Source organism: Biomphalaria glabrata, unplaced genomic scaffold (assembly GCF_947242115.1).
Source record: "Biomphalaria glabrata unplaced genomic scaffold, xgBioGlab47.1 scaffold_19, whole genome shotgun sequence".
Lineage (NCBI taxonomy): Eukaryota > Metazoa > Mollusca > Gastropoda > Planorbidae > Biomphalaria > Biomphalaria glabrata.
The window spans coordinates 357,373-382,079 of NW_026602932.1; the positions used below are offsets into that span (position 1 = coordinate 357,373).

At 38.0% G+C, this 24,707-nt stretch overlaps 1 protein-coding gene across 1 annotated transcript; it reads right to left on the minus strand.

The window, feature by feature from the left end:
• Window positions 1-9,535: 9,535 nt before the first annotated feature.
• On the minus strand, window positions 9,536-23,689 carry LOC129924206 (uncharacterized). Its single transcript, XM_056018021.1, has 6 exons — window positions 23,675-23,689; window positions 20,244-20,329; window positions 18,675-18,880; window positions 13,301-13,941; window positions 11,639-11,716; window positions 9,536-9,685 (listed from the first exon to the last, which is right to left on the minus strand). Exons 4-6 carry the CDS (start codon window positions 13,916-13,918, stop codon window positions 9,536-9,538), a joined length of 846 nt encoding a protein of 281 aa, XP_055873996.1. The 5' UTR covers window positions 13,919-13,941; window positions 18,675-18,880; window positions 20,244-20,329; window positions 23,675-23,689.
• Window positions 23,690-24,707: the final 1,018 nt, after the last annotated feature.

The following is a 24,707-nucleotide window of genomic DNA, read 5'->3' on the forward strand; positions in this document are numbered from 1 at the left end:
TGCAAAATCCAACTCGATTGAAATCCGAATGCAGCCCGTTTAATGTATTTTTATGACATCGTCGATGGCTACAAGAAAGTGAAATGGGGAATAAGATATACCCTAATCTTATATACGTCTCGATGTTTAAGTATGCCACCGTCTGTTGTGACACAACAGCTTGATTCACTTTAGACATGTCGCTGAATCTGGACAAATTGTTGCGAGTTTCCTTATAGCAGCATTAATGCCTTCCAACAAACTAAATAGCAAAGGATTACCCATGTGCCAGTTCATGTGCCACCGTTTGAGAAGTAGAGATAGAATAGCGATCTTCTTGGCGATCTTCTATCACAGAAGAGCTCTTCCCGTTTGTTCGGCACATTGTTTCACCAAAAGCAATCCCCGAGAGAAATTAGGATTCCGTTATTAGAACATAGGTTAAGGATTTGTCCTGGATATGGTTTGGATATGTTCTTTCAGATTTGTAAGCAAGTCATAACTAAATGGATAAGTAAATTGTGATATCATGAGTGTTTTTTTTTACCTATTTGAAATAATAATATTAGTATAATATTACTGAATAATTATAACATATTAAATTAAATTAGATTCCATTTTGCCCTAACTGGCATGGGAGAATAAAGCTGACAGAAGAAGGCCTAACCCACAGGAGCCGAATACGAAAAGGAAACTTAAATAGACAGTTATGCTCCTACTTAGATCACTCAATCCTCATGCTCGGCTTCTCAGGCGCTCTCAAGGGATTAAAAAAAAGTGTTAATAAGTTGAACAGATTTATTTACATGGACTAATGTCTTCCGCTCTACTAACTTGAGTGTCTCTCTTGTCACTATTCTTAGAGTATCTCTAATCTTGTAGTTTCTGTCTTTGTCAAACTACACGTATGGTTCCTATATTGCTACTCATTAAATTTCCTAAATCTATCTATAACTCAAGAACACTCTACAAAAAAAAAGGATTTGTCGACACTAGATGTAACAAAATATGAAGGCTGCAACTGGGTTTCGTATCCAAGTGAAATATTGCTTTTTTTCATTTACTTTTTACCTTTACCTATTCCTTAGTCTGTTGGACCGTTGGGGCACCATGCAAGATTCGTCGACAGTCTTTCTCCATTTCTATATATCTTTTGCTTTAGAACCTCTTTCAATGACAGGCCCGTCAATTCTTTTATGTTGTCCTCCCATCGCTTTCTCTGTCTGCCTCTTCTTCTTTTTTTTTATTGGTACTGTTCCCTAAAGGAAGGGCTTTGCGAGCCCCGATGATTTTTTAATATGAATATAAATTTTTTAACGCTAGTTAGCAGGTCATCATGGGGTCCAATCTTTGAGGTAACCCTGTCTCTTATCTCTTGGTTTGTGATGCAGTCTTTGAATATGATACCCAGGATCCTTCTGTAGCATCTCTATTCCATTGTTAGGATCCTCCTCGTCAACGTCCAAGACTCACAATACAAATGCGGCCATGACAAGGGAGCGTATCAGTCTGATTTGTTGTCGAGGGCTAATACTTTGCCTTTACATAATAACAATTTTATTTATAAAGCGCTGTTAACAAACAAAATGTAGGCTCCATGCGCTGTAATAACATTACAAACACAAACACGACAGCTACAATGACAAACTAATCTAAAAAAGTTTTAAACAGATAAGTCTTAATGTTCTTCTTAAAAGTGGTGTAGCATGTTGTCTGTCTGAGATCACTAGGGAGTGAGTTCCAAACCTTTGGTCCGTGAACTGAAAAAGCCCGCAGACCGTAGCTTTTGAGGGAGAAATGTGGCACCACTAAAAGCGTTGAGTCCATTGAGCGCAGGGCTCTCTGGGGGACATATGGAGTAATCAGTTCGCATATTATTATATGTTCTGAAAGTGCTGCTGCTGTGGAGTGCAATTTGGGCCAGTAGTTAACATTTCATTTAGTGCCACCAAATGCAGTTCCCCTAGGGCCTCGATTTATCTAAGGCCGGCCCTGGAGGCAAGAAAAGTGATAACTCAAGATGTCTGACCAGCTTTAAAAAGTGAACACTAAAGAGGACACGTAAATGAACAACATAAAATAGACGTTCATGAACACCTTGCACACAAGCTCAAAGTAGAAATCTTGAGCTGAATTGTGAATAGAAGAACTTGAATGTGTAAAGCTTAGACTTAGAAGAAAGACTCGTTCCAATGATAAGGATTACAGGAAATTGATTAAATGAGAAATCATAGACCATCAAACGGCTTCATTGGTGAAGGCTTAATTTAAAAACAACTTAAATTTTACTTGTTCGATTTGTTATTTCACTGCTCATCTTGAATCACGGTCTAATGAAGTCATCAGTCAAAACAAAGAGACCCACATTGAGAACTTTTAGTAAGAAAAAGGAAATACTTTTAAAATATGACCACAGCGTTACGACCTAGTTTCCCACTACATGGCTGCCTGCTCGTGTGGTATGCTCGCCGGACTTTCGTTCCGTTGTCTCCATGGTCCAGGGTTCATACCCTACCCGCTGCCATCCCCCGTCGTCTTGCGGGAGGTTTGGACTAGGAAATAGATTATCTTCAACTCTGAAGGAACATCCAAAACATGTCAAACATTTGACACTTCAAAACAACGTGTTAAGCGTATAATACATGCACTCACATTGCATCTGGTTCGTAAAAAAACAAAAAACAAATTAAATTTAAATACGTATTAAGCTGTTGTAACAAATTAATTCTCAACCAACATTCTGGAAGGAAGTATGATCATGAGCTGAAGTAGGCCTACTGTCTAAAGACATTAACCCGAAAAGAGACCACTTACCTAAGGTACTTTGTTTATCATTGTTACTGTCCAATGTAAAGAGGTCATAACTGTAATGAAAAGAATGGATACGAAATTGTTCGTTATTAATGTTAAATGTACTGAACTGAATTTAAATGACTCTATTTTTACCAAGCTTAAAATCAACTCATTCTGTCTGCCTTGTAAAAAGTTTGTACACTCTTTGGCTCAATCTCGGATCAAGTCGACCCTAACCCTATATGCAGTACTTTTTTGTAAAAAAAAAAAATAGGTGCCGGTACTCAATGATGGATTGCCTAACTTTAAATTACTAATAAATTAATAATAAACGTTAAAATACCAGAAAAGTAATAATTTTCCCCGAATTGAAAAAGGTGAGAAAGGTGCTGGTCCGCCGTACTGGTGCTAGGAGAGTTTTTGTGAGGGTGGTTATAGTGATATGAATAATGCACCTGAATATCACGTGATCAGGTCATGAGATCTTGTAGAAAGGACTGGCGTTTTTGTGATTTTTCAAGATTGCCTTGGTAGACCAATAAAAAAAAGAACGAGTAGGTCAGAGAGACAATTTAGTTTCGTACATTCACCCCTCAGTGACGTCAGTTCAGTGAAACCCCGAGTAAAGTAGAACGAGAGTGTAGGACGAGACAGAGAAACTAGTTCAGTCCAGCAATTACAGTCAGTCGTTTTGTGTTGCTTCTCGTAAAGTACTTCAGTAGAGATTTTGTGTTGAGCAGTGTTTGCTGAGAGGCTGATCAAAAGAGATTTTGTGTTGAGCAGTGTTTGCTGAGAGTCTGATCAAAACAGATGCAACATTGGTGTCTTAAAGTAGAATTTTCTATGGCTTTTATGAAAATGATCCACGAACTTGAATTCAAAGTGCTGAAACAATAAATACGATGACAAAGACTGAAATGCTTTAAAAGAAAGCCTTCAGGACAGAAGGCTCAAAAGTAAAGTAGCAATCATACATAAAACACTGAACCATAATCTTCAAATACAAAAAACACAATTGAATCAAAGACTCTGAAAGACACAAAGATAAAGGCCCATTCCTCGTGCTAGGACGAATGTGTACAAACACTCCTTCTTCCCTAGTGCTATTAGAGCATGGAATGGGTTGCCTGAGCTAGCCAGGAAAACCAGTGACTTGGCTGAAATTAAGTCATTGGTTCATATGCATGACTAAATGCATGACGCGTAGGACGTAATCATCTTCTTTTTTGAAGTAACGTCTGTATTATATAAGATAAGAAACAAGGAAACTCTTTAAAAAAATGTCTCCAGCTAGCTCTGGTGGAAGATTAAGAGGACCTGGACACCTGCCTGTTCGTAGATCAGCCAAGCGCCATTTTGAACAAGGTCATTGAACAGATCTAACGAACAGATCTGTACCATAGTTGAAATTTAACTTGAGATATGGATAAATGTACTATGCTTAGCAAGGCAGGTGAACATATAGGTAGCATGATTAACAAGACAGATGAATCAATAGGTACCATGCTCAATAAGACAGATGAATCAATATGTACAGTGCTCAATAAGACAGATGAATCAATAGGTACCATGCTCAATAAACAGATGAATCAATAGGTACCATGCTCAATAAGACAGATAAATCAATATTTACCATGCTCAATAAGACAGGTGAATCAATAGGTACCATGCTCAATAAACAGATGAATCAATAGGTACCATGCTCAATAAACAGATGAATCAATAGGTACCATGCTCAATAAGACAGATGAATCAATATTTACCATGCTCAATAAGACAGGTGAATCAATAGGTACCATGTTTAACAAGACAGATGAATCAATAGGTACCATGCTCAATAAACAGATGAATCAATAGGTACCATGCTCAATAAGACAGATGATTCAATAGGTACCATGCTCAATAAAACAGATGAATCAATAGGTACCATGCTCAATAAGACATATGAATCAATATGTACCATGCTCAATAAACAGATGAATCAATAGGTACCAGGGGCGGACTGGGTTTCAAAATCAGCTCGGGCATGTCTATACAATCGGGCCCACAAATTCTATATCATATGATGGGCCTCCATTTCTAGGTGTGCCTGTCCTCAAAATCATTATAATAAGTTTGATAATGTATGCATGCATATAGTGAAATCAATATCTATATACAAAATATAGGCCTTATGTTGCTTTTTAATCGCTAAGTATGTAGGCCCTAAAACAATGAAGCCTACTACTAGCACTGTCAACGAATAATTACATTATTTCGGAAAATTTGTTAAATTAAAATAGTATTACACTGTAGAGTCTGTGAAAGATTTCTTTTAAACATTACGCCCAGAAGGCCTTTTTATAAGAGAATACTATAAAAACCTTTAACAATTTGATATATGCCGTAATGGCATCGATGCAGCCATTTCGGTGGCCCTACCGGCCCATTTTGGTACCGGACCACCGGGCATTTGAGCAGATGCCCATATAGCCAGTCAGCCCCTGATAGGTACCATGCTCAATAAGACAGATGAATCAATATTTACCATGCTCAATAAGACAGATGAATCAATAGGTACCATGCTCAATAAGACGGATGAATCAATATTTACCATGCTCAATAAGACAGATGAACTAATATGTACCATGCTCAATAAACAGATGAATCAATAGGTACCATGCTCAATAAGACAGATGAATCAATAGGTACCATGCTCAATAAACAGATGAATCAATAGGTGCCATGCTCTATAAGACAGATGAATCAATAGGTGCCATGCTCTATAAGACAGATGAATCAATAGGTGCCATACTCTATAAGACAGATGAATCAATAGGTGCCATGCTCTATAAGACAGATGAATCAATAGGTGCCATGCTCTATAAGACAGATGAATCAATAGGTGCCATGCTCTATAAGACAGATGAATCAATAGGTGCCATACTCTATAAGACAGATGAATCAATAGGTGCCATGCTCTATAAGACAGATGAATCAATAGGTGCTATGCTCTTTAAGACGGATGAATCAATAGGTGCCATGCTCTATAAGACAGATGAATCAATAGAAACCATGCTTAATAAAACAGATAAATCAATAGGTACCATGCTCAATAAACAGGTGAATCAATAGGTACCATGCTCAATAAGACAAATTAATCAATAGGTACCATGCTCAATAAACAGGTGAATCAATAGGTACCATGCTCAATAAACAGGTGAATCAATAGGTACCATACTCAATAAACAGGTGAATCAATAGGTACCATGCTCAATAAACAGGTGAATCAATAGGTACCATGCTCAATAAAAAGGTGAATCAATAGGTACCATGCTCAATAAACAGGTGAATCAATAGGTACCATGCTCAATAAACAGGTGAATCAATAGGTACCATGCTCAATAAACAGGTGAATCAATAGGTACCATGCTCAATAAACAGGTGAATTAAAAGGTACTATGCTCAATAAGACAGGTGAATCAATAGATACCATGCTCGATAAACAGGTGAATCAATAGGTGCCATGCTCAATAAGACAGATGAATCAATAGGTACCATGCTCGATAAACAGGTGAATCAATAGGTACCATGCTCAATAAGACAGATGAATCAATAGGTACCATGCTCGATAAACAGGTGAATCAATAGGTACCATGCTCAATAAACAGGTGAATCAATAGGTACCATGCTCGATAAACAGGTGAATCAATAGGTACCATGCTCAATAAACAGGTGAATCAATAGGTACCATGCTCAATAAACAGGTGAATCAATAGGTACCATGCTCGATAAACAGGTGAATCAATAGGTACCATGCTCAAGAAACAGGTGAATCAATTGGTACCATGCTCAATAAACAGGTGAATCAATAGGTACCATGCTCAATAAACAGGTGAATCAATAGGTACCATGCTCAATAAACAGGTGAATCAATAGGTACCATGTTGAACATGATAGATGAACTGTTAGGAACCATACTTAAAAGACGTACGAACTGACAGAAACCATGCTTAACAAGACAGATGAACTAATAAGTATAAGTATGGCTCCTTTTGTCTCGAAAGGCAATGGATGCGCCCAAGTGAGTCACTGGTTTTGGCTTAATCTTGAGACGGGGCAGAATCTGGTGTGGCTAATCAAGCCAATTCTAGAACGGCAGACTTTGCCACAATTCGTACATGTGTATGCCTCTGATTTAGGGCTAGCAGACAGGGCAGCTTTCTTTTTTTCCCTCTTGATTAAGGCCGCTTCAATTCTTTTGTTCTCAGCAAGGGTTGTCCCAGCACGCACAGTCTGTCTCCATGCACTCCGGTCTTTGGCTATGTTTTCCCACATACTTTCGCTGATGCCTTGTGGCTCTCATGTCTCGCTTGCAGACATCTCTATATGTTAGTCTTGGGCGGCCCTTGGGTCCGACTCCTTCCACAAGCTCAGCATATAAGATATCTTTCGGGATTCTACCATCTGGCATGCGGGTGACATGTCCGAGCCAGCGTAATCTTCTTTGTGTCAGGAGAGCATACATGCTGTTCATATTGGCCAATCTCAAAACTTCCTGATTGGAGACATGGTCCCTCCAAGAGATGCCCATTATGCGTCTCAGGCAGCGCAAGTGGAAACTAATAGGTACCATGTTTAACAAGACAGATGAACTAAAAGGTACCCTGTTTAACAAGACAGATGAACTAATAGGTACCATGTTTAACAAGACAATCAATAGGTACCATGTTGGCTACCATGTCAAAAAGAGAAACGAACCTTTACTTAACCGAGACGCTGGTGATATTAGCGCTGTCTGTGATAGCAATTCCTACGAATGTAGATCCCACGACAAGAAGCCTACGATTATATTGAACTATCACAATCTTAAAGATATCAACGCGAATCCTGCACTCAAGTGTTTAACAAAAGCTGAGACTCAAGTGCGAAATCGAATACTAGGAAACTCACCAAGGTCTGGAGCCAACAGAATTATGTTCAGATACCAAGATCAGTGGGATGCTGATCAGGAAAACCAAATGTAATATATAACATTTTTTTTTCAACAAATAACTAAATTTTGTGGATAAATGTTAATCGGCATGTACAAAAAAATATTTTTTTCCTTTATATAATTTCCCTTACATTCATGTATTTATCATCATAGAAATAACCGAATGTCTCTCGAGAATAGGTGTCAGCAGTGAGATGAACCACTGTCGTTCTACGAGATGAACCACTGTCGTTCTACGAGATGAACCACTGTCGTTCTACGAGATGAACCACTGTCGTTCTACGAGATGAACCACAATCGTTCTACGACATGAACCACAGTCGTTCTACGAGATGAACCACAGTCGTTCTACGAGATGAACCACTGTCGCACTACGAGATGAACCACTGTCGTTCTACGAGATGAACCACAGTCGTTCTACGAGATGAACCAAAATCGTTCTACTAGATGAACCACTGTCGTACTACGAGATGAACCACTGTCGTTCTACGAGATGAACCCCAGTCGTTCTACGAGATGAACCACAATCGTTCTACGAGATGAACCACTGTCGTTCTACGAGATGAACCACAATCGTTCTACGAGATGAACCACTGTCGTTCTACGAGATGAACCACAGTCGTTCTACGAGATGAGCTACAGTCGTTCTACGAGATGAGCTACAGTCGTTCTACGAGATGAACCACAATCGTTCTACGAGATGAACCACATTCGTTCTACGAGATGAACCACAGTCGTTCTACGAGATGAACCACAGTCGTTCTACGAGATGAACCACAGTCGTTCTACGAGATGAACCACTGTCGTTCTACGAGATGAACCACAGTCGTTCTAAGAATTAGGAAGGGCAAGGATGTATTAATTTTCTTATTAATTACAAACGTTACTTCAATAGAGAAGATGATTACATTTTATGCGTATTTATGTATCAATTTAGTCATACATGTTTATAAGTCACTTGAAATATGCCAAGTCGTTGCTTTTCCTGACTGATTAAGGCAGCCCATACTATCCGCTAATAGCACTATGGAAGAGAGAGCACTTGTGCAAACTTCCATATGGAATAAGAAATGTGCCTTTATCTGTGTGTCTTTGATTGATGAATTGTTTTCAAAAGAGTAGGCTATATTTATGCGAAAAAGAAAACCTTGCATCATTAACTTTAAAACAAAAGGTATTGTTTGAAACTCGGTGGTGACACAGATGGTCGTAACAGTATGTGTTTTTAGCCTACCCAAATCGCCCCAGTCTAGCACAGGACGAGCGGTCAACCGTGACCAGCGACAATACTCGCCAGTTCGGCAAGGACCAGTGTTGTAAATATTACGCACGCAGGTCACGGCGTAAGTGATCAACTGGAGTGGTCAAGAAGGTTCGAGAAGGCCAGTTGAGACGCTATATAAGAGAGATTTGTTTGCTCTGTGTTAATGTTGTCGCCAATTGTGATGTATTTGAAATTAAACTGTTACTAATACTTAGGAGCTTTGAGTTGTGAGGTTCTTTAAGTTCGTTGTGTCGTGTGGTGCAGTCTGCAGAGAGTCTGGATAGTGGAGATTCGTAGCAGTATTTTTTCAAAAGATTTTTAAAAAGCCATTGCACTAGAACTTTGTAATATTTAAAATATCATAATATCAGATTTTTTAAATATCTTTCTAGTTTGTTTTTTTTTTTTTTTGGGGGGGGGGGGGGCTTAAACAAGGGCCGGAACAACCATGCAAGACTATTAGCGGCTTTTTCTTTTTTTTTTTTAGTTGGGGGGGGGGGCTACTAAGTAATGTAGGGTAATTCTTACCCTGTTAACAGCATCACGTGATCATAAATACCAACGATGCTACTCCCAGAGCCTATGTTAAATGCTTGTAGATTATCTATCGCTGTGTCCGCATTCATCTCATCGTAACTAGCGTCCCTGTCTATAAAACTTGAAGAAGCGACCGTCTGGGGAAAAATCGGTTACTCTTTATTGTTAGGTATTTATACGAAAAGAAAAAAAAAAATTCAAACAATTTGTAAGGCTCTTCAATGAAGAACAGCACATATTAAAAACGAAGGCAATAAAAAAACTAGACATTCTGGACCAAGATAGAATACATAAATAAATAACTTTTGAGCTAACAAATGTAAATTCCTCTCTATCCGGAAGAAATAAAGAAAACAATAGAGTAGATTAACCGCGGAATAGACCAGCACTCACTACAATTTGGGATAGGATAGAATTATCTTCAGAACATATGAGGGAACATGCGAAACATGTAAAACAAAACATTACCAACATTTTTTTGTGGTACTATATTTATAGATTTAGATTTCGGTTTATAGGTCAGTAATTAGTTAAGTCATTGGTCAGTAATTACTATAGTCATTGGTAGGTAATGAATAAAGTCTTTGTTAAGTAATTGGCCAATACTTAGTAAAGTCATTGGTCAGTAATTAGTAAAGTCTTTGGTCAGTAAATAGAAGTCATTGGTTAGTTATTAGCAAAGTCAATGATGCTTATTCTTAAATCACTGTGCTCGGATATTTTTTGTTAGTCAAGTTTTTTTTAAAAACTACTTCTATGATTTCAACAAGTTCATTGTGTTTGATGGAAATATTTGTCATTGCTGAAACGTTTATTTTATTGAATGGGGTTTAAAAATATTAACTCTAAACAAATTCAATATTGTTTTTCTTATAAGCACCTCCAATCATCTACATGTTATGTTAACTTAAGAAGCAAGAAGGTCTAATTTACTATGCATACATCGTAACTCTCAAATTAAATTGATGAAACTTTAAAACTTTCAGGCCTAAAAAAATTGACACAGGCCTTAGAAAGTAAAAAAAAAAAATTCTACAGTCTAATCCAAGCAATTAATATATATTTTTAAACAACAACTCTGCAATATGCAATGAGAAATCTTTCGCATTCTCTTAGACACACCCACATGAATCTTGTGATGCTACTCATTTTGCCGAATCCTTTCCTCTAGCGATCGTTTCCACCCGAGTGCCACGTTGAGGCAGAGTACCCGCCTACCCGGGCATCATAGACCAGCGCAACCGAATCAGAAACCGTATTAGTAATGAACCATGCTACGATAACTCGCTTAGAGCACGTGAAAGGAAGCGGGCAGTAAGTTCTAAGGTCGCCTTGTCCCCGTACGAGGACAGACCAAAAGCCGCACACCGCACATGAACCAGTTCTCTTTCAAATCCTTGTCCCGATCTCCCTTCATGCAGAACGCGACATTCATAAAGAATGTGGTCTATTGTTTCCACGTCCTCGATGCAGTGGCGACATTGTGTGTCGTAGTCCAGCGCCACCACTCGTGCGTATTGAGTCTTTGTCTTCACCATGTCAAGGGGAGATAAGGAAAAAAAAAAAGTAGGATAACTTGTTATGTGGTCAAGTCATTTAGATCTAGTTGAGGATAACGAGGGGCAGGATGAGAGGGGGGGGGGGGGGTTAGTGTTATGGTCAATGCTGTAAAAATGGAAATAATTTAAGAAGAAATGAATACAAAATGAACAAATGCTGTGTTTGACATTGAGCGACTCTCAAAGTGATCTAGACATCTCGAACTTTTTTTTTTTGTCCTCTACGGAGGAGCCGGGGCGCCGTGGCTGACTTGAGTTAGAGAAAGTAAATACGGTTGGACGTTGTGCTGGCTATATGATTTCCTGCTCGTTAACCGTTGGCCAAAGAAACATCATCTGCTTTATAGATCGCAAGGTCTGAAAGGGTAACTTAATTATGGAGGACCCTCGGTAAAAGTTTGAGAAACACTGCTAAAAAATGTAATCTATACGCAATATAAATCTGGCTATATTAATATTTATTAGTGGTCAAATTTTCCTCTTATTTTATGTTTTAAAAATAAATCTAGTACTATTAATTATTTTCTATACCTGAAGAACGTATACTTTACTCAGTAGAATATGAATCGTATACTCTAGATGTTTGATGGCTTCATACAGCATATCGGCCTGAAAAAAGAAACATATGTGGATCGACCTTTAGGATTTTCGAACAAAGTATTCATTAAGCTTAAAGCTAATTACATTAGGGAAAAACACAACTCAGCTCGGATATACATTTCTTAGTCTATATGAGGCTTCGAACTCGAGCCCTCTCTGGTAGCCAAGACAAACACAACTCAGCTCGGATATACATTTCTTAATCTATATGAGGCTTCGAACTCGAGCCCTCTCTGGTAGCCAAGACAAACACAACTCAGCTCGTATATACATTTCTTAGTCTATATGAGGCTTCGAACTCGAGCCCTCTCTGGTAGCCAAGACACATCTCTCAACGAAATAAGAAACGAAATCACATTTTATTTGAGATTTTCACAATGCACTCAAGGACGCTCTCAAGTTGCTAAACTAGGTCAGGGACGTCTAAATTGAACTTCCAAATTGCCAACTCCAATGAAAGTTACAAACAGAAAGGCTTAAAACTTTGATTGTGAATTGCTCAAAATGGGTACAATGGCTAACATGTGACGTTTCAAAAAACAGCTTATTCACACTATCTTTATTTTGTACATCGGTTACGCCAAAAAGCTTTCTATTAATAGGTATTCCGCCATGTATGAAAATATCAAGTATTCCAAATTAATTTTTACTGACTAGTTTTAATAAAATTAAAATGTTTCTGTAACCTTTTTTTTTATTTATCGTTATTTGGTTACATTGTTTTCTTTTAAATTTGTAGGCGTTTCAATCATGCCAGGATGGATAATTACTGCTTGACGAGCATTTAAACAGCTTGTTTCAAACAACTGACAAAATTTGACTGCAGCTAAATCTCCTACAAAATGAAAATCTCCTAAAGTCCTCCTAAAAATTGTTAGAATTCTCTTAAAATTGTGTTCACTCTCCTAAAATTAATCAATAAGATATTGATATAATTCACTGCCACCACATTCCTGTGGTATTTTGGTTAATAACCCTTTCCCTTTTCAATGTCTTGTGTAATTAAAGAGTCCCATTCTCGATACACAGCTTTGGCCATAGGTTGAGCATTAGTAATCAGAAGACGCTGTATCACTTTCACCCTTACTTCTTTTTTTCCCCAACTGTTGGTGTCAGTTTTATAGAGCTTCATGTTGCGTTTCCATACCTTAAAAGTGTGCGACCATCCTCTCTCCTGCTTTCTGTAAGAGCACCACACAGTCTTGCTTTGTGAAGAAACGAAATCCGTGAAATGAACAAACTTATATTCCAACTTTTAAGCTTCACGTTGTTTTAAATAAATATTTTTGACCATTTATTTAGTGCCTTATAAAAAGTATGTAAAGATTTGGTTGTTATTCGAAGTACTATCTGGCTACAGATTTTCTACTACTTTTTACTGCGACTTTCTCGTCTCGACTAACAAGATATCTGTACACAATTCATTTCTTTTTATTATGAATGTCACACATTTAGACCACGCATGTTTCTCGTGCCTACTATCTGTCGATTCATTCTGCACTAACATTTATACATCGAATTAGATTTTACATTTACATACATGCGCGCAATCGAATTTAAATAATTTTAGAACCACTGCTAAGAGAAACTCACCCCACTAAATACTAAAGCATAGTACTCTAGAATAGTCTGCATTGCCGTGAAGTTATTGTAGTTAGCTTGTGCTAAGAACTTGGAGTAGCGTTTGTAGTCAATCATCGCCACCACGTCTACGTAGTAGTCCTGCACTGCGTTCCGGCGACGTCTGCTTTGTGGGTAGTAGTCCAGAACTGTGTTCCTGCGACGTCTGCTTTGTGGGTAGTAGTCCTGCACTGCGTTCCGGCGACGTCTGCTTTGTGGGTAGTAGTCCAGCACTGTGTTCCGGCGACGTCTGCTTTGTGGGTAGTAGTCCTGCACTGTGTTCCGGCGACGTCTGCTTTGTGGGTAGTAGTCCTGCACTGTGTTCCGGCGACGTCTGCTTTGTGGGTAGTAGTCCTGCACTGTGTTCCGGCGACGTCTGCTTTGTGGGTAGTAGTCCTGCACTGTGTTCCGGCGACGTCTGCTTTGTGGGTAGTAGTCCAGCACTGTGTTCCGGCGACGTCTGCTTTGTGGGTAGTAGTCCTGCACTACGTTCCGGCGACGTCGGCTTTGTGGGACTGACCTCAGTTTTGACCGGTTAGATTTATGACCTGTGCTTTTCATATGAATGTCTCTAATGTTGATGGCATTCATTCTCACAGTTTTTTCTTCTGGCGCTGTAATATTCATTACATAATAAAAATACTTTAAAAATATATATATATATAAAGCTTAGTTGTATCAATTAGTTTGGATCAGTTATGTAATTACATTTGTCATAGATCTAGACTCTAGACTTACGAAAATAAATCTGCGCGAGTATTAATATTTTCACTAATTGTTTTTTGTTTAGCACAATTTCTTGATTTTAGCTTTCTCACTACACTATAATCCAATCAATTTACTGAACCAGTATGTGTGGTATTGGGGGAGAAAGAAGGATGTATCTTGTTGATTGCTTTTTAATGCATTTTTAAAAAGGTGGGGGACAACTTGAGCATGAGAGCTTTTTTTTTTTTAACTCACACAAAACGTAATAACATGGAAAGTCACGTGACTTACGAAGTATTCTTACGCGGTCAAACCTATCAAGCGTTGTGGTTTTCAGTATTTCTAAATTATAAACATATTGGTCGAATGTTGTCGACGAAAGTGGTCTAGTAGATGCAGTCCATCTAGAATGCGACATCGGTTTGGGGGACATATTTCTCCAAGGCTTTTTTAAGGTCTTTTTCTCTGAGTCGAAGAGACATTTGGAAGTGTTCAAAAGAAATTCCCCTTTCTGAAACGATACTAGTTGGCATGTCTTTACAGCGTAACAAATAAGAATCAATTACAAATTTATAATTAGTTCAATGTTTTATTGAAAATGCTCCTGTATTACTAGGCATTCAAGATTAGTGCTTAGTTGGCCTCCTCCATAGTAGAACGACTATGGCTCATCTCGAAGAACATTTGTTCATAGGACTGTGGAGATGTGGCCAAGTCTTGTTCGCTGTCCATGGCTGTCTTGGTCATTATCCACTGCTTGGAGGTGCCGTTTGATAGCCTGGGCATAACGGAGGCGGGCCGGAAGGACGACCAGTTTCTCTTGATCCTGTCACGAGTCATAAAGGAGGACTTTCGGGATACGGTTGTTCCCGTCCAGAGGACATGACCAGGTCAGCGCTAGGGGACGTTATCTGTTAAATGTTCATATTCGGAGCTATCTGATTTGACGATGGTGTGCCACACAAGGTCAGCCTGACACAAGATTGAGGACCTAATGAACCCTAGTCGTTCTAAGACTCAAGCAGGCCAGCACACAACTTAACCCTAGTCGTTCTAAGACTCAAGCAGGCCAGCACACAACTTAACCCTAGTCGTTCTAAGACTCAAGCAGTCCAGCACACAACTTAACCCTAGTCGTTCTAAGACTCAAGCAGGCCAGCACACAACTTAACCCTAGTCGTTCTAAGACTCAAGCAGGCCAGCACACAACTTAACCCTAGTCGTTCTAAGACTCAAGCAGGCCAGCACACAACTTAACCCTAGTCGTTCTAAGACTCAAGCAGGCCAGCACACACCTTAACCCTAGTCGTTCTAAGACTCAAGCAGTCCAGCACACAACTTAACCCTAGTCGTTCTAAGACTCAAGCAGGCCAGCACACAACTTAACCCTAGTCGTTCTAAGACTCAAGCAGGCCAGCACACAACTTAACCCTAGTCGTTCTAAGACTCAAGCAGGCCAGCACACAACTTAACCCTAGTCGTTCTAAGACTCAAGCAGGCCAGCACACAACTTAACCCTAGTCGTTCTAAGACTCAAGCAGGCCAGCACACAACTTAACCCTAGTCGTTCTAAGACTCAAGCAGGCCAGCACACAACTTAACCCTAGTCGTTCTAAGACTCAAGCAGGCCAGCACACAACTTAACCCTAGTCGTTCTAAGACTCAAGCAGGCCAGCACACAACTTAACCAATATTCTACGTAATGATCTTAAAATCAAAACAAGCTAAATAAAAAAAAAATATTTCTTTTATGGAAACTAAAGTTATATTAAGTGTTTCAATCCATTTAAATCAGTCATGTCATTAAATTCATAATAGGTCTAGACTTACAATAATACATCTGTGCGATTAGAAATATTTTTTACCAATTGTTTTTGTCTAGCGCATTTTCATGGTTTTAGCGTTCTCAATACACTATGATCCTATCACTTGTCTGGACCACTTGAAAAGGGGTAGGGGGAGAATGAACGTGTTTTTTTGGGTGATCGCTTTTAAAATGTATTAAAAGGGAACGACCTTAATTTGAATTTGTTGGCTAAAGCCTTCTCAGGCTTCTTAAACACTCTGCTAGCGAAGATCCTATAAACATTGAAGATTGTATAGTTATCTTTTGTTTCTATTTCATGTTTGTGTTCACTAAGCCTCGTATAAAGGGGACTCATTCAACTTACACCACCTCTCCAGTCAAGCACCATTTCTTGACATTGTTTGAGATACCAAACAAAATAATTTATTACCAATTGCTAATTTACTATTTTAAAAAAAATATATTTTGTTTTGTCATTTAAAAAGAAATATTTGTCCAAAAGTTCAGCTTGATCCGAGATTGGGTGTCGGAATAATATCGTGTACAAACTTTTAGCCAGACAAAAAGACAGACAGACAGAGTGAGCTCATGTAAGCTTTGTAATAAATATAAAACCGAACTAATTTTTCACTTAATTGTATTACTATTACGTAGCACGAGATACATATTTAGCCGCAAAGAGAAGCTGATTATGCAGGAAATTGCATAGCGACTGGGGCATCGTCCCAGCCAGAGAAGCCACTGTCCATGAAGTTTAAACCATTTTGATTCTTCCCAGAAAACATCAATTGTGGAAAACTGACCAAATTTAATTTAGATTTCTTGTACGCCGATTTCTCTGAAGACCTTTGGATACGAAAAACAGCTTTGTTTGTAATATCTTGGCAGAAACCTAGATCCTGTAATGATGAGAGTGTTTATCATATATTAATTTAGACAAAATACTAAATACTGGATTATAAAGTGATAATACATGAAAACTACATTAAGTCATCTCTCATTTATGTATCCGTCCTGTACGTAGGATGGTCTCAATTAAAAAAAAGATTAATAAAAATTGAACCCCCAGAGATAGAGTAGATGCAAAATTTAACTGTTGCTGTGGTCGACAGTTAATGAGAGCGTTGTGTGGCCAGCCGAACGACCAAATGCTTTTACTCTATCCAGCTAATATTAGGCACAGATTAAACTTGAGTGAGATGAGAGAAGTACTCTAGATCCATAAGTTCACCAGGATTCGAACTCATGACCCCACTAACGACTCCGCTATTGTAGCTAATTAAGTTATAATAAATTAGACATTTTATGTCTACAGAAACCTTTCTTGTTAGCTGTAGGATGTTTAAAATATGTTAGATACAAGAGAGGCTTCATTTTCATGAAAAAAATGAATTGATCATAGTAATTTGATTACCTTTCCATTTGTAAGATCTGGATTTTTATTGAAAAAAAAACAGGTGTTATGGAAAAAAAAACAGGGCGATATACTGTGTTCTAATGAACAACGTCCCTAACCCGAACAACGTAAAAATATGAACAGAATAACATTGGAAGCGTGGTCGAGAGGCCAAGTGCACTTGGCTTGGCTTGGCTTGGCTACCTAGAAGGGGGCTCGAGGTTCGACACCCGACTCTGGCAGAGTTGTGTTTACTGAGCGCCTAAAGGCAGCACGGAAAACCAACTCCTAGATACCCCCTCCCCCCCACTGGTCCACAAATGAGATTGGACCAAAAGCGCTCTGAGCATGCTATAAGCATGAAAGTAGCGCTATATAAAAGCTATAATAATAAAAAAAAAATGAAATACACATAATAAACACTGTGGGGCGAAATCCCCGTGGCCAACTAAATAATACACATTAATTTTGTTGTGATATCCAAACATGGTAAAGGCTTAGAAAATCAACCCTGAGGAAAAAATCAGAGAGTCGCTGACTTTAACCTGCGACGCAGCTGTACCAGCACCTGCCTTTAACCTGCGACGCAGCTCTACCAGCACCTGCCTTTAACCAGCGACGCAGCTGTACCAGCACAGCTGCATGGAGAGGGAGGCGATGTCATTCCAACCATCTCTAATGCACAGGCTTTCTTCACATTTCTATCAGACGACCAAAAGTCGTCTCGCGACTGGAGGAAGCTTTAACTCTTTCTCCTAATCGACGATGCCAACGTTAAATCATTAAACTAAATTGATTTTTAGATTTATAAGCTTTTGATACCAAATACAACATTTTCTGATAACAAACAGAAACGTTAAGTTTTTGAAGTTTAAACAAAACAGTATAGTGAAATTATGTACAAATGAGCAAAACGAATAATACTATCAAAACGAGGAAAATAATTACGAAGAGAAAGAGTTAATAGCAGTAGTCTTGTTGAGCAATTGAGTTATCTATTATTTTTTTTTGCGCGTGTTAAGCGTGTGGAATGGTATGCCGATGTGTGTACATTTTACTCGAGCAGCCAGTCTTGTGTGTGTGTGAGTGTATTTTTCACTGTTGATATGAATTTTTTTTTTGAATGAAATCAAGAAACTATTCTAATGATAAACTATCCCTAATTTACCGGTACCTAAATTTCTGGGTCGATAAATTACCGGGTTCCTTAATGTCCGGTGTCAAATATTCCAATGCTTAAATTTCCTAAATCCCACACTTAACAACTGGACATGTAAACAATAATTTAGGGGTGCATTACTCCAGACACTTGCTCGCAACACAATCACATTCTTTTCAGTAAGTTTCGCACAATAAGTTTTTCTTCATTGTAATTTGTATGTTGACTATTAGAACTATTTCTTTAAAAAAAAAAATTTAAAATGTACTGTTTTTACCTTTTTGGGTCTGGTTTTCACTTTATGTCTATGGAAAATTCCTTCCTGGTTGGTGTCCAAAGTATACAAAGGAATATCGAGGTTAAAATGCCGCGAGCGTCTGAGATTAAGTTTGGTTAGAGATTTTGTTTCTGTGCTAAAAGTTACATTGACCTGGTCAGGCATTTGATCTCCTGTGACTTCACTCGCCTCATATTGAAGCATAACTGTGAAGAAAAAATAAGGCTTAAATTTACATGACGATATATAAGAGCTGTTACTATGACATCCATTAAATGATTTTTATAAAGTTCTTATGAATAATAACAATGATTAACTCTTTCTCTCCTAATCGACGATACCATTGTTGATTTGACCTAATTAAATTAAATTAATGTTTAATTTTATAAACTTGACTTTGTGTTAATAAAAAGAGCATGCTATTCCCTTTAATTCTGTACCAGATACAACATTTTCTGATAACAAACAACAAAGCTATTGAAGCTTGTTCATAACAGGGAAGTGAAATAGTAATGAGCAAAATGAAGACAAATAAAAACGGAGAGAAAGAGTTAAATGTGGGTGGAGTGAAAATGAATATCGAGGGCGGCTTTAGTTCAATAACTGATAAATATTTGAATATGTTACTCTATACGAGCTATGTCTGTTGATCTCAAACTGTATCGGATATTTCCATAGGAAACACTAGCCGAATGGGGGAGGGGGGGGTAACTGTTGTGTGATTGAAAACATTCCAAAAAAAATTCTTGCTTTTTCCAACTTTATGTGTACATTAAGATGCTCTGTCAGCATTTCTAGAAATCACGTCAAAAAGCAAACGCCTCTTAAATTAACATGAAGAACCAGAGAACAAAGATCTGTTATCTCAGCACACAAACATTATCAACATTGATCCACATAGATTGTTATTTATACAATAACTTTTACTTATAATTGCATTGTTCGTTCATTATTATTTAGTGTATAATTTTTTTTATTCTTTTTTTTTTGGGGGGGGGGGGGAGGGCGAGGGGTAATCAAGGTTACAAAAATTATAAATGAGGTACACATAGGTCAAAAGTTTGGGAAACACTGCCTTAGTCTGTTGGACCATTGGGGCACCATACACGATTAGTTGACCGTCTTTCTCCATTCCTTTCTTTTGTCTTGGTTAGAACACCTTTCAGTGGCAGGCGGAAAGAGAACCCAAACCGACCACAGGAAGACACACGGTTATGTCTGCTTTGGGTGTGACAAACTAAGTAGATGACAGCTAGGCTGCGTTGCCAAGTAAAATACTCCTCCTTAATCTTCGAATCGGAAGTCAAGCCTTATAGATTGGCATTAAATCTGTCTCTCACTGCTAATACCTTTAGCACAATGTTATTGGTTAATTTTTTTTACATGTAATTACAAAAGAGACTCCAATGAGCTCTTATACAAGGTAATACATTCTCACGTTATTACCCAAATAAAAATCTCTCTTCTATTACGTTATAACACCAGAGATTCTAACGACTTTTGTATATAAGGCAGAACAGTAGAGTCTAAGTTATTAGAATAGTGTTTATATTAATAGATCACACTGACCGTCAGTACTTGAGATATGACAGATGAAAACAGAGAAAATTACAACAATAATAGACATTCTTCCAATATGTTCTCTCAATTACAGTCTGTTGATATATAAACGTTTTTTGCAATATAATATTTGCAAATTTAATGCTTTTAAAAAGAACATTCAACTCTTGTCTTGTGACTAATGTACAGAATTACACACATTATACTTCTTGGTTTTCTTACTTCTTAGTTGCTACATTAAACCGCTGCGGCTTCAATCGTGAATATATCTTTGTTGTTCTAGCCCCCAAATAAATCGATCAATTAAATATTTATTATAAGACATCAGTTAGGCCAGGTTCGTATATAATTTCACATTCACTTTCACCTATCCTTTGGTCTGCTGGACCGATGGGGCACCACACAAGATCTGTTAGCCCTTTTTCTCCATTCTTCTCTGTCATTTGTCTTTGATAAAATTTCATTCTGATAATATTGAACCCTGCCTTTGTTACTTGCCTGGTTTGACAAAGTCGGGGGCCGATTTTCAGTTTGTTTCCCACAGACTGTCTTTGTAACCTTGCTATTTTTTTAAATTTTATCTTTATTTTTCATTTATGTTTCATCAAATACTTAAGCCATTGTAGGCAAACATAATAGACCCCAATTCATTTCAGGCAAAAAAACAAAAATATTAAATATATATCATGCTAGCAGTTCACACCGGCTACACCCGTTGATTTGTTCCAAGGTTTTATTAGTTAATATTGTTTATTATGGCCGGAACCCACTTCTTTTTTTAAATTATTTGAATAAATGGCCTACATGTTATTGATCACCCTAACGTACTTTACAGCAAGTGAATTAGTTTATCTGTAACAATGAAGTTTAACGACCCGCTCCCTCTCTGTCCTTCTATCTCTCTCTCTCTTTTTCGCTCTCTGGAACCTAAATCGACCACCATCGGACAATAGTTATGCCTGCGCTGACTGTGGTAAAATATGTAGGTCGCAGCTGGGACTGCGTGCCTACGTGAAATACTGTACTTCTCATTAATCGTCTTCTTGTTGGGATTCTATAGATGACATGGATTGGGCACTTTATCACTAACATGGACATTCAGTTCAGACTAAGATAGTGAGTCTCTTTCGTTAATAAGTTAACAATTATTTTTATATTAGGATTATATCTAAAGGCGTACCAAGGATGCCAGCCAACCGGAGTGGCTAGTGCTGTCAGCGCCCCCCCCCCAACCTTACAATAGTGTACGTAATACATATTTGCATAGTCATGTGAGAAATACATAACTTACAAATAATGAAAACGATGCTAGCTAATGAACTATCTGTAGTAACAGTCACAGTCCTAGAAATACATGTACATTTAGCCATGCTGCTTAAAAAGTTAAGTGTCTGACTTACTTACTTTGCATACGGCTGGGGTTGAAAATTAACAAAGCGGATACAAATCAGTGAAATGATTAATACAATTATTCATGCTAGCTTATCTGAATTAGTGAAATATATGTTTTGTAATGTTTTGGCGCCAACCCCTTACGCCCCGGCACCAGAGGCGGATGCTCTTCTCTCCCCACATTTGGCACGCCACTGATTCTAACTTGTGTCAATAGTGATTGCTTAGTTTGGACTGCTCTCTATCTTGCAGTTTCAGAATGTATCCAGCTTTTATTGGACAAGTCAAGACTGAACGTCATTGAAAAAGGTCTGCTACATACAGTAAAAACAGGAAATGTCAAGATTTGGAACATGTTCCTAGCACGTCCAGAGTAGTCCGATCTAAGGTCAAGGATGCAGGCTAGTAAACAATCTGTTTCCTTGTATAGTGAGACATTTAATCTTCAGCTCATTGGAACTACAGTGCCAGAATATTGGTTTTTCTTATAAAGTTGTCAATGTGATTAACACTGACCAATATTCAGCTAAATACAAGACAAAGAATGCACCAAAAGGATGTCGCGTTTCATTATAAAATAACATGTGTGTGTATGAGTGAAGGGTGGTCCATTACAAGTCAAGACTACATATCGTGGACTAGCCAGTACTGCCTAACTGGCCCTGTATTGTTATGGCCCAATATATGCAACATATGAATTACAACTAAGACTAAGATTGCTTTATTGATCCTTGTGGAAATTTGTTGTGATTACAAGGACTCTTTTCTCATAAGTAGAAGTCTGCAGAAACTAACAGATAGAGACAAGGAACACGAGGAACACAAGAAACAAGAAACATAAGGAACACAAGGAAACAAGAAACATAAGGAACACAAGGTAATTACTTCAATTGTCATTACAGACTTAAGTAAAGCAAGGAATCAGCAGTACAACGGGGAGGGGGGGGCTGATTTAAATAATGCTACATATATAAGATCACAGGGCTACATAATAATCATAAGGCTTGTGTTCGAGTCCGAAGATTAATGAAGAATGCAATATTTCCCGTGGCTACTCAGCCCCAGCTGTAGCCTACATATTTTGCCAAATCCAGAGCAGGCAAAAATATTGTCCGCCGGTGGTCGATTAAGATTTTCTTTTCGTCGTCTACGTCTGTCCTCTGTCGCGGATTTTGATTTGGTCTCAAGTGTGTATATAAAAAACATGCAAAAAGAAAACTGAACCACTTCCACATGAACTGTCTAATAAAAATACGTAATGTTAAATGGCAAGAAAAAATAGCCAATACTGAAGTCCTTCGAAAAGCGGCCTGCAAAGCACCCACACAATCTTGATGCAGTTCAGGCTTCGATGGGCAGCACCCATCTGCAGAGTGGAAGACCTCCGCATCCCTAAACGACTCCTGTATGGCCAATTGAGGGAAGGAAAGCGCTCACAAGGTGGACAAAGCAAATGCTTTAGGGACACCCTCAAAGCTTCTCTGAAAGCCTTCAGCATTGCTACAGCCACCTGTGAGACAGGCGCATGATTTAGACTTAGAAGACGATCCGACGCGAACAGTTTTCCTAAACATTAATTTATTAAACTCTTGAATCTATAATACATGGGCACCCTGAGGGGTACATTGTGATGCACTTGAACCCGCCCCCCCCCCACCCCGGATTTTGACTAAATCTACATCTACGTAATAAACCAAAAAAAAAAACAGTTCTGGAAGATGCATTTCATTATAAAATTATTTTTTTTTAATTGGCTAAAACGTGGCTACTCAGAATTCAGAGGCGCGCACATACATGGTTGGCCATTCTTTCCATACGCCTAGGCTAATCACTACACTACATTAACCAGTGCCCCAGTGGAAGCACTACTTGTTCAGTTGCTGCTTAGAAGTTAATTGATTTGATGGCGCGAACAAATGGCTAAAATTTCGATACTCAGAATCCAGTGCACCCCCTTGCGGGCACTCATGAATACAGATATGTAATGTGATTTCTTCGGAGATAAATAGTTTTTAAAATATATATTTTTAAGTTTTATTTCTTATTACCATATATTGTCATTGGAAGTACGCCATATTATATAAGATAAGATAAGATAAGGCTTAATACTAGACTATCTCCCTTGAATTACTTGCCAACTTTTTTCTGTTGCTGTTTTGCAAACAAGCTTTTGTACTTTTAAGCAATAACTAAAAACTATATATAAATTATGTAATAAAAGTAATAGCATAGATCTACAAAGGCGAAAAAATAAATAGAAAAAATATTAACATCAAATATATAACCCTCAACTTTAAGCTTGACATGTTGTAGTCATAGCGTAATTTAATCTTCGTTGTTTTTATATAATATATATGTATATTATAATATATAATAAGAACAAATATTTACACCACCACATCATTCAAGTACAATTTCTTTCACTTTTTCGATTCCAAACAAAATAATTAATTACCAATAGTTAGCAAACAAATTGGCTAATTTTAAATGACTGCTTGATGCACAGGGTTAATTAGATACACGGGTAGGCCTGACACACACACAAACCGTAATAGAATAAAGAGAAATAATAATAATAATAATAATAAAACTATTGAATGTAAAACAGTGAACAATATAAAAATAAGCAATATCTACAACAAAGTTGAGAAAGTCATGATTGGATTGTGGCATGAAAAGGAAGATTCGGGAAATGTTACAATGGCATCGGAGTTAGTAACCTTGTGATGGCTCCAAATAGAGACTGGGCCGATAAAAAATCATTGATTTTATTAAATCTCTTCAATGGGATAAAAGAGCAGGAAGATGAAATAGTATGAGTGTTACTACTTCTCTGGACCAAATAGGGGAACGAGGGGGGAGACACTGTGAGAAGCGTGCGATGTTCGACAACCGACGCGAGCAGAGTTGTGTTTACTGAGCGCCTAAAAGCCAGCACGGAAAATTTCTCCCAGTTGCCCCCTCCTCCCACTGGTCCACAAATGAGATTGGACCAAAGCTGAGCATGCTATAAGCATGAAAGTAGCGCTATACAAAAACTATAATTTATTTTATTTATGAGTGTGACAAGCAGAGTGAATT